This window comes from Triticum dicoccoides, chromosome 6B (genome assembly GCF_002162155.2).
Source record: "Triticum dicoccoides isolate Atlit2015 ecotype Zavitan chromosome 6B, WEW_v2.0, whole genome shotgun sequence".
NCBI lineage: Eukaryota > Viridiplantae > Streptophyta > Magnoliopsida > Poales > Poaceae > Triticum > Triticum dicoccoides.
This window is the reverse complement of record NC_041391.1, coordinates 491,867,770-491,878,001: the sequence shown is the minus strand read 5'-3', so window position 1 is coordinate 491,878,001 and position 10,232 is coordinate 491,867,770. Positions and strand designations below refer to the sequence as shown.

Sequence of the window (10,232 nt, the reverse complement as noted above, 5' to 3'; positions counted from 1 at the left end):
CCAATCCAGATCGAGGGGGCGAGAGGGACGAGGGAGTGGGGGTCTCCTCGATCCAGATTGGATCGAGAGGGGGGAAAGTGGGGCGACCGGGGGGGTTAGGGTTAGCGGGTGTGAGGGGATAAGGGAGTGGGGTGGGTCGGCCGGCTGGGCCAGTGGGCTGGCCTGGCTGTCAGCTGGGCCAGTTGGCCCATTGGGGGGAGGGGTCCCTTTTCTTTTGTTTTGTTTTTTTATACCTTTTATTTATTTTACTCTTCTGTTTTAAATCATTTTAAATTACTTAGGCATTTTATAAAAATGGGTTTGTTGCACCATAATTACCTTTGTAATATTTAGTACAATCCAAACATTCTTGTTTTAATTTTTGAAAACTTTTATTGTTATCATTAATTTGAATTTTGGATTTTGGACCGGTTTTGTCCTAACAATAGATTAGCAGCAGTAATCGTGGTGACGTGGCACCATTAGCGTGGGATCACTGTAGCTTAATTATCCGGGCGTCACAACATCAATGGAAGCAAGACCAATAATCTCATCCTTACAAAATGATTCCCTATCACGAGGTTGTCTACTAAACTTAGCGAAATTAAACTCATGAGACAATACCATCTATGCCAATAGAGACAGTATTCTTTTCACAATTAATCTTAGCACTAGCCGTATTCAAGAAGGGTCTACCAAAAATAATGGGACAAAAATCATCTTGTGGGGAACCAAGAACAAGAAAATCAGCAGGGTATTTAACCTTCCCACACAAAACTTCAACATCTCTAACAATCCCAAAGGGTTTAATGGTATCCCTATTAGCAAGCTTAATGGTAACATCAATGTCTTCTAATTCAATGGGTGCAATGTCATGCATAATTTATTGATATAAAGTATAAGGTATTGCACTAGCACTATCACCCATATCACATAATCCATGATAACAATGATCTCCTATTTTAACAGAAATAACAGGCATGCCTACGACAGGTCTACATGTCTTAGTATCTGGCCTAACAATATTAGCAGTCTCACCACAGAATAAATAACATGCCCATCTAAATCATCATCCAAGAGATCTTTAACCATAGCAATACTAGGTTCAACATTAAATTGCTCATGAGGTGTATAAGTCCTAGTATTACTCTTACGAACAACAGTCGAAGCTTTAGCATGATCCTTTATTCTAACAGGAAAAGGAGGTTTTTCAATATAAGTAGTAGGAACAATAGGATCACTATAGATGATAGTCTTTTCTTCGACTGTAATAGGTGAAACTACTTTCACTTCAACAGGAGGATTATATTTAAACCACTTCTCTTTAGGGAGATCAACGTGAGTAGCAAAAGATTCACAGAAAGAAGCTACTATCTCAGAGTCAAGTCCATACTTAGCGCTAAATCCACGAAAAGCATCGGTATCCATAAAAGATTTAACACAATTGAACTTAGGTGTCATACCTGACTCCTTACCATCATCGGAACCCCAATCTTCAGAGTTGCGTTTAATTCTTTCCAATAAGTCCCATTTGAAATCAATAGTCTTCAGCATATAAGAACCAGCACAGGAAGTATCGAGCAGGTTGCGATTATCAAGAGAAAGCCGAGCATAAAAGTTCTGAATAATCATTTCCCGAGAGAGCTCATGATTGGGGCATGAATATAGCATTGACTTAAGCCTCCCCCAAGATTGAGTGATGCTTTCTCCTTCGCGAGGCCAGAAATTATATATGTAATTATGATCACGATGAACAAGGTGCATAGGATAGAACTTCTGGTGAAATTCCAGCTTCAATCATTTATAATTCCAAGATCTCGTATCATCACATAGCCTATACCATGTCAATGCATCTCCATTCAAAGATAAAGGGAAGACCTTCCTTTTGACAACATCATCGGGAATACCTGCAAGCTTAAATAATCCACAAACTTCATCCACAAAGATAAGGTGTAAATCGGGATGCAATGTTCCATCTCCTGCAAATGGATTAGCTAGCAGTTTCTCTACCATACCCGAAGGGATATCAAAGTAAATATTTTCATAAAGTTCAGTAGGTTGAGGAGTGACTCTTTGCTCTTCTGGTTGGGGTGAAGATACCCCAAACAAGCCCCTCAAATGATTAGCTTCCATAGTGACAAGTAACAGAAAATTTTAGCACACTATATAAATGTTTCCTTACCAAGTTCCACTCACAAAAAGCGGTACACTCCCCGGCAACGGCGCCAGAAAAGAGTCTAGATGACCCACAAGTGTAGGGGATCAATTGTAGTCCTTTCGATAAGTAGGAGTGTCGAACCCAACGAGGAGCAGAAGGAAATGATAAGCGGTTTTCAGTAAGGTTTTCTCTGCAAGCAGTGAAATTGTAGGTGATAGGTAGTTTTGTGATAAGATAAATGATAACGAGTAACAAGTAAATAAAGTAAATAAAGTGCAGCAAGGTGGCCCAATCCTTTATGCAGCAAAGGATAAGCCTGTAAAATTTCTAATAATGAGAAAGGAGCTCCCGAGGACACATGGGAATTATCGTCAAGCTAGTTTTCATCACGTTCATATGATTCACGTTCGGTACTTTGATAATTTGATATGTGGGTGGACCGGTACTTGGGTACTGCCCTTACTTGGACAAACATCCCACTTATGATTAACCCCTATTGCAAGCGTCCGCAACTACAAAAGAAGTATTAAGGTAAACCTAACCACAACATTAAACATATGGATCCATATCTGCCCCTAAAGAAGCAACGCATAAACTAGGGTTTAAGCTTCTGTCACTCTAGCAACCCATCATCTACTTATTACTTCCCCATGCCTTCCTCTAGGCCCAAATAATGGTGAAGTGTCATGTAGTCAACGTTCACATAACACCACTAGAGGAAAAGACAACATACATCTCATCAAAATATCGAACGAATACCAAATTCACATGACTACTAATAGCAAGACTTCACCCATGTCCTCAGAAACAAACGTAACTACTCACAAAGCATATTCATGTTCATAATCAGAGCAGTAATAATATGCATAAAGGATCTGAACATATGATCTTCCACCAAGTAAACCAATTAGCATCAACTACAAGGAGTAATCAACACTACTAGCAACCCACAGGTACCAATTTGTGGTTTTGATACAAGATTGGATACAAGAGATGAACTAGGGTTTTGAGAGGAGATGATGCTGGTGAAGATGTTGATGGAGATTGACCCCCTCTCGATGAGAGGATCATTGGTGATGATATTGGTGATGATTTCCCCCTCCCGGAGGGAAGTGTCCCCGGCAGAACAGCTCCGTCGGAGCCCTAGATTGATTCCGCCAAGGTTCTGCCTCGTGGCGGCGGAGTTTCGTCCCGTAAGCTTGCCCACGATTTTTTCCAAGGTAAAAGATCTGATATAGCAGAAGATGGACACCGGAGGCCCACCAGGGGGCCCAGGAAATAGGGGGGGCGCCCTATAGGGGGGTGCCCTCCTCTCTCCTAGACAGGGTGTGGGCCCCCTGGTGTATTTCTTTCGCTCAAAAATTCTTATTAAATCCAAAAAGATGTTTCGTGGAGTTTCAGGACTTTTGGAGTTGTGCAGAATAGGTTTCCAACGTTTGCTCCTTTTCCAGCCAGAATTCCAGCTGCCGGTATTCCCCCTCTTCATGGTAAACTTTGAAAATAAGAGAGAATAGCCATAAGTATTGAGATATAATGTGTAATAACAGCCCATAATGCAATAAATATTGATATAAAAGCATGATGCAAAATGGACGTCTCAGTTGCTACCTCAACTCGAGGAGGAGGCATTAAAGCCCACACTACCAGCGCATGATGCGGCTGACCGGCCACCCCGTGGTCGAGACAAAGCAGCGTACAAGCCCGAAGTCCAGACGACACCCCATCGCCAAACAAGCAAAAACACGCAGGTCGGGGGCTACACGAAGGACCTGCGAGACGTATTGGAAAACAAAGCAGGACAGTCAAGATCGATCTACGGATCGCGGGGGCGTGCCACATTGCGCGACAACGACCGTCACGCCGGATACGCTTAATAAAAGTCTGACCGGGCCGAATACAACAGACCAGACTCATTCGAACTACGTTGTGATGTAGCCCGGCATAGAGGCGCCGCACACCCCCTATGCTTCACTGACGAAGTAATGGATCATGAATTCCCAGAAGGGTTTAAACTCGTAAACATTGAATCATACGATGGTACTACAGACCCCGCGGTATGGATAGAAGATTTCTTCCTCCATATTCATATGGCCCCCAGAGACGATCTACACGCCATCAAGTACCTCCCACTAAAACTCAAGGGACCAGCTCGGCATTGGCTGAATAGCTTGCCGGCAAACTCCATCGGGAGTTGGGAGAACCTAGCAGACGCATTCCTTGACAACTTTCAGGGCACTTATGTGCGACCACCGGATGCTGATGACCTAAGTCACATAACACTGCCTGGGGTTCAGCCCCCCGACAACGTCATAGTGCTTGAATATGAATCCTCTTTCTTTGCCAAGATGTTCTCGAACCTGTCCGTCATCTTGAAAGACGTTCCTTCTCGCTTCGTCTTCTCCCCTCCCATTTCTTTCTGTGGAACCCCCTTCTAACCTTCTTGGGTCAGTTAGATCACCAGCTTTGTCCTCATTGCCGATGCCCGTGGTCTTGAGGGAATTGGCAATGCCATCTTTTCACTTGGGTTGTCCATTCAACTTCAACCAACAGTGCATGAGGACGAAACTCTTCTTCTCCATCTTCAAGAACAAGTTGCACGCATGAGATGGCTATAAAAAAGACATTGGCAACAATGTGCATATCCGGCCAAATGACTAACAAATAGTGCATAGCCAACCAAAAAAACACAGAGCATGTCCGACCAAATGACATAGAGCATATTCGGCCAACAAGTTGCATATTCAACCAAGTGAAGAACACATCTAGCAACTTATTTGCTCAGCGATTTGCACACCACTTGACCATAGACCGATGGGTTGTATTTACATGGCCGTAATACTTGCTCATGACCTCTCGGATGATGTGCCATCGATGGTTAAGGGAATTTGTCCCACGACCGCGGATGAGTTCGTTGCAGCACGGCTCGAAATTCTTGTCCTCATGGAAACAAGAATGAATGTTGCCCCAATGTTGTGCCCCTGTGCTATGTGCCATGGATCGGAGGATGCTAGTGGCCAACCGCACATCGCACAACAAGTCGTCCTCCCTCATGTTGAAATTTTCTTCTCTACCCCCTTCCTTGGATCAGTCGGGCATTCATCCGGATCAAGGTCGTCGCGTCCTGCTCCAGCTGCTTGGTGTACGAGTCTGATTATTGGGTGTACATGTCTGGCTGGGTGTATCTGCCCGCGTGGGTGTGCGTGCCCCACTGTTGGGGACGCATCTTCGTCTCCAGGTCATCCACTTGACCGTCCTTGTAGCAGCCTCCGGCTTGGTCTCCGACTCTGTCGTGGATCATCTCGAACATCTTCCCGTCTGCTTCGTACGCCGTCTTGTTCGGTTGAGACACTCCGGCGAACAGAGAGTGAGGCCGCTGGCTTGCTTCCAGTTTGGGAAACAGACGCCCAGGCTGGTCCATGGACAAATACGGGACCTTGTTGGATGGTTTCAATGTTGGGATAACTCGGTCCGAACGTTTGCGGACGATTTAAGGTCCTTGTTGAAGACGCCCTATGTTCTTTTTGGGAGAAATAAGTCCAAGAGTTGGGTGAAAGTATAATAATAGCCCTTGAGGTAATGGTTTTGAGGAATGATTTCTACTTCTTTTACAGACTGTTGCATTTTTAATGGAACCCAAAAAATAAAAAAATGCCAGTAGACGGGAGTCCTTTGAGTAATCACAGACCATGAAACCAATCCAGCAAGCAACATCCGAGCCAGTATTTGTTCCAAAAACAATTCCTGCGGGGGCATTTTGGTAAACTGGTGTACTAGCAATGATGGCATAGATTTGTTTGGGACCAATGAGCTTTAAAAAATTCTTTCTTTTGCCACTATCCCTTTCTTTCCTTCGGGGCCTTCGGTTATTATTATTTCCTTTTGGACCTGCCGGCCCAGGCCTCGAGCCTCCCTCCTGCTCCTGGTCACAGTCACTGTTCAAAAGACTGTAAAAAGCGGGCATGGTGACTGGCGATGGTAAAAAAACAGCAAAGGATTCTCTGCCCTGCAGCTCAAACGGTGACAGGGTTGCGCTGTGTTTCTAATGCAACGTCCAATCCAAGGTAACTGGCCCAATAAGAAAAAGGAAGATCGCTGGCATGCATGGGTTTATTTTCTTTTCTTCTTCTTCTTCTTGAACGCGTGACTCTTCTATCCACATGAAGAGACAAGTTTGTGATAATCCATTTATTTAGGGCACAGTTTGAGCACCTGATTGATGAAGATTAGAATGGGTCACGCTGTCATTTCACAGGTTTTTGTGTGGGGTTTGCCTATTTGTTTTCTGGAAAGCGGTTTGTCATTTCGTATCGCCATGGTGTCAAATCGTGAACTGGTATCCCTAGCAAAGCCGCATCAGCTCCATGTTTTATTTTGCCGGGGACAGCACGCTTTTAATGTAAGCCAGTCCAAGACAAGTTTCCTCGAAAAGCTAGAGCAGCCGAAAAGGATATGATACTGGAGCAGTAATAGCTGTGTTTAAAATGGCAAGATGCTAGTAGTAGCATGATGAGTACAAGTCTGTAAATAAATCACTATTGTTATTTTTCAGCTCAGCTACGCTTTTAATGTAAGGCTCCGATTTTAATGATCTGCCTGCCCCTCGTTGCCACAATCTCAGTCTAGGGCAGTACTGTCACTGGCGCTGTAGCATTACGACACCGAACGTGACTCACACACCGTACGTGCCACCGCCCAGCACTGTGCAACATAACAAAACAGCCGTCAAAGTCCCAAGGATTTCTCGCGGTCAATACAATACCTCCGACGACTAGTCTCGGCTCTCTGCAATAATTTTGGTCTCTACTTCCCGCGTACTTGCATACAGTCCACACAGACAAATAAAGCCCATGCATTGCCGTCGCCAAGCAAAATACGAGCAGATAAAACCTAGAAACCTAGGGTGAAAATAAAAAAAAGGAAGGAGGCAGAGAGAGAGAGCGCTTGAAGCAGACTGAAAACGATGGGGAGAGAGAGAGAGAGGGGGAGGAGGGGTACACTTTTTAACCTTTTTTATGTTGCACGCATCCAGGGAAGGAGATAGCAGTAGAGAGAGAGAGAGAGAAGAGACGAGGCCACACCACCACACAGCGAGGACAGAGAGAGAGCGAGCGAGCAGCAGAGGGGAGAGAGAGAGAGAGAGAGAGGAGGGCAGCGGGGCAGCACAAGGCAAGGCAGGCAGGCAAGGGCGCACACTGCTCTCTCTGCCCGCCCCCACCTCCTCCCTGTACCCTGTTGTATACTCTCTCTCTCTCTCTCTCGCACGCCAGGGCCAGGTAGGAAGCGAGGGAGGGAGGGAGGGAGAGCCACATCCAAACGCACGCACCAGCAAAGGAAATCAATCCCCCGCGCGCGCCGTCCCAGATCTCGCCGGCCTGCCTGTTATGCGGCGGGACTAGGTAGATGAGGGCGGCGCTGTTCGGGGCCGAGCGGAGCGGGGGAGTGGGCCTCGCCGGCGGGAAGGATCTGTGCTACTGGCCGCCGGGGAAGCTGCTGGTGGAGCCCCGGTCGGTGCTCGACTGCTCGCGGAGGCTCAGCAGCCCGCCCAACTCCGCATCGACGCTGTCGTCGTCCCTCGGCGGCGGCGCGGCGGACTCCACCGGCGTGGCGGCGGTTTCCGAGAGCAGCGCCGGCGACGCCGAGGCCACCAAATGGGCCGACCACGGCGCCGGCGCCGGCGGATGTGAGCTGCCGCCCATTCCTGGGGCGCTGGATGGAGGGGAGGGCTGGGATGCCATGCTCGGGAACGCCGCTGCGGCCGCGGCGGCCGGGCAGGACCAGACCTTCTTGAACTGGATCATGGGGGCCGCCGGCGACCTGGAGCTGCCCGTCCCGCCGCTTCCAATGCATCAGCAGCCGCTCGTCGACAATGCTGGCGGCTTCGGATTCTCGGCCGTCGACCCGCTCGGCTTCTCGCTCGACCACCACCTCGGCGGCGCCTCCTCCGACCTGTCGTCCTCCGGCGCCATGTCGCACACCACCACCGGCGGGGGTGGCGGTGGCGCCAGCAAAGCATCCTCGGCCTTCGGCCTCTTCTCACCGGAGGCCGCCTCTCTCCAGCCCCCGCCGCCTCCGATGCTGTTCCACGAAGGTATCGACACAAAGCCCCCTCTCCTGGGACCGCAGTCGCATGGCCTCTTCAACCACTACCAGTACCAGCCGCCGCCTCCCGCCGCAGCCTTCTTCATGCCCCTCTCCTCCATCTCCGATCACAACCAGCGCTCACAACTCCACCAGCCACCGCCCAAACGCCACCACTCCGTTCCAGACGACCTCTACCTCACGCGAAACCACCTAGGCACGTCGGCGGCGGCGGCCTTTCCCCTGCTACATGGCTCACTTCCGTTCCAGCTCCAGCCTTCGCCGCCACCGCTTCGCGGGGCGATGAAGACGACGGCTGCCGAGGCAGCGCAGCAGCAGCTGCTGGACGAGCTGGCTGCGGCGGCAAAGGCAGCTGAGGCCGGTAATTCCACTGGCGCGCGTGAGATATTGGCGCGGCTCAATCACCAGCTTCCCCCCCTTGGGAAGCCCTTCCTCCGGTCGGCTTCCTACCTCAGGGAGGCCCTCCTCCTCGCGCTCGCCGATGGACACCACGGCGCCTCCCGCATCACCTCACCGCTCGACGTCGCCCTCAAGCTGGCGGCCTACAAGTCCTTCTCCGACCTCTCGCCCATGCTGCAGTTCGCTAACTTCACGGCCACGCAGGCGCTTCTCGACGAAATCGCCTGCAGCGCCGCTTCCTGCATCCATGTCATTGACTTCGATCTTGGTGTAGGCGGGCAGTGGGCTTCCTTCTTGCAGGAGCTTGCTCATCGCCGTGGTACTGGCGGCGTGGCCTTGCCGTTGCTGAAGCTGACGGCCTTCGTTTCAGATGCTTCTCACCATCCACTGGAGCTTCATCTTACTCAGGATAACCTCACGCAGTTTGCTGCTGATCTTGGAATTCCCTTCGAGTTCAATGCCGTCAGTCTTGATGCTTTCAGTCCGGCGGAGCTCATTTCTCCTACTGGCGACGAAATTGTAGCAGTGAGCCTCCCTGTTGGTTGCTCTGCTCGTGCACCACCGCTAGCTGTAATCCTTCGGTTGGTGAAACAGCTTGGTCCTAAGATTGTGGTCGCCATGGACTATGGAGCTGATCGTGCTGATCTCCCGTTCTCACAGCACTTCCTGCATTGCTTTCAATCCTGCATGTTCCTCCTTGACTCGCTTGATGCTGCTGGAATTGACGCCGATTCTGCCTGTAAGATTGAGAAGTTTCTGATCCAACCAAGAGTCGAAGATGCGGTACTTGGGCGGCGCAAGACCGACAAAGCAGTGTCGTGGCGGAATGTGTTTGCTGCTGCTGGCTTCACACCTGTGCCGCTCAGCAATCTTGCGGAGGCACAGGCCGACTGCCTCTTGAAGCGGGTGCAGGTCCGAGGGTTCCACGTCGAGAAACGCGGGGTTGCGCTCACTCTCTATTGGCAGCGTGGCGAGCTCGTCTCAGTATCAGCTTGGCGGTGCTGATCGTCGGTCGCCGCCACCGTTCGCAGGCATCTTCAACTCCAGTAATGTTCATTTTGTCTTGCAATTAAAATGTTGCGAAGGAGACTACTATCTTGGTTGTTGGACACCCCGTATCGCTTTTCATCGCAACTTATTTAGCTAGGACTAGTGGATTTAGCAACATTCGTGTCGGTGACTCTATAGTGTAATGATGTTGCTCTAGGTTCTTACCACGATGTTCACACTCTCTGCTCATTTAGCATTTATCATGTCATTTCAAGGATTGCTTGTGAGTCGAGAGGATAATTTTAACCAGTGGAACTGTTCTATGGTACAGTATTGATATCTGCTCATGTTGCTTTAGTTATTCCTGGTGCAACTTACTTGTGCACTTTCTGTTGTTGAATTGAACTGTTTATTTTAGCAATGTTTAAATAGTCTTAGTGGTATTATTTGGGGTTGAACTTCTGTAGGACTAGAATATATGACATAAAGCTTAGGGACAGATCTTGCCATAGTGCATTTTGCCTAGATGTTTAGAGACAACATAGCAGAATCTTTACAAGAGAAAAAAAAAAGAGAACTGAACTGAAATTTGGTAAGGGGACTAGGG

General features: G+C 48.8%; 1 protein-coding gene across 1 annotated transcript; it reads left to right on the top strand.

The window, feature by feature from the left end:
* The first annotated feature begins 7,271 nt into the window (after positions 1 to 7,271).
* LOC119322521 (scarecrow-like protein 6) lies at positions 7,272 to 9,986 on the top strand. The gene has a single exon (XM_037596004.1). It carries the CDS (start codon positions 7,538 to 7,540, stop codon positions 9,638 to 9,640), a length of 2,103 nt encoding a protein of 700 aa, XP_037451901.1. The 5' UTR covers positions 7,272 to 7,537; the 3' UTR covers positions 9,641 to 9,986.
* The last annotated feature ends 246 nt before the right edge of the window (positions 9,987 to 10,232 follow it).

What these genes read in the sequence shown, in the direction of transcription:
- LOC119322521 (XM_037596004.1), top strand. Translation starts at nt 7,538, where the DNA reads ATGAGGGCGGCGCTGTTCGGGGCCGAGCGGAGCGGGGGAGTGGGCCTC.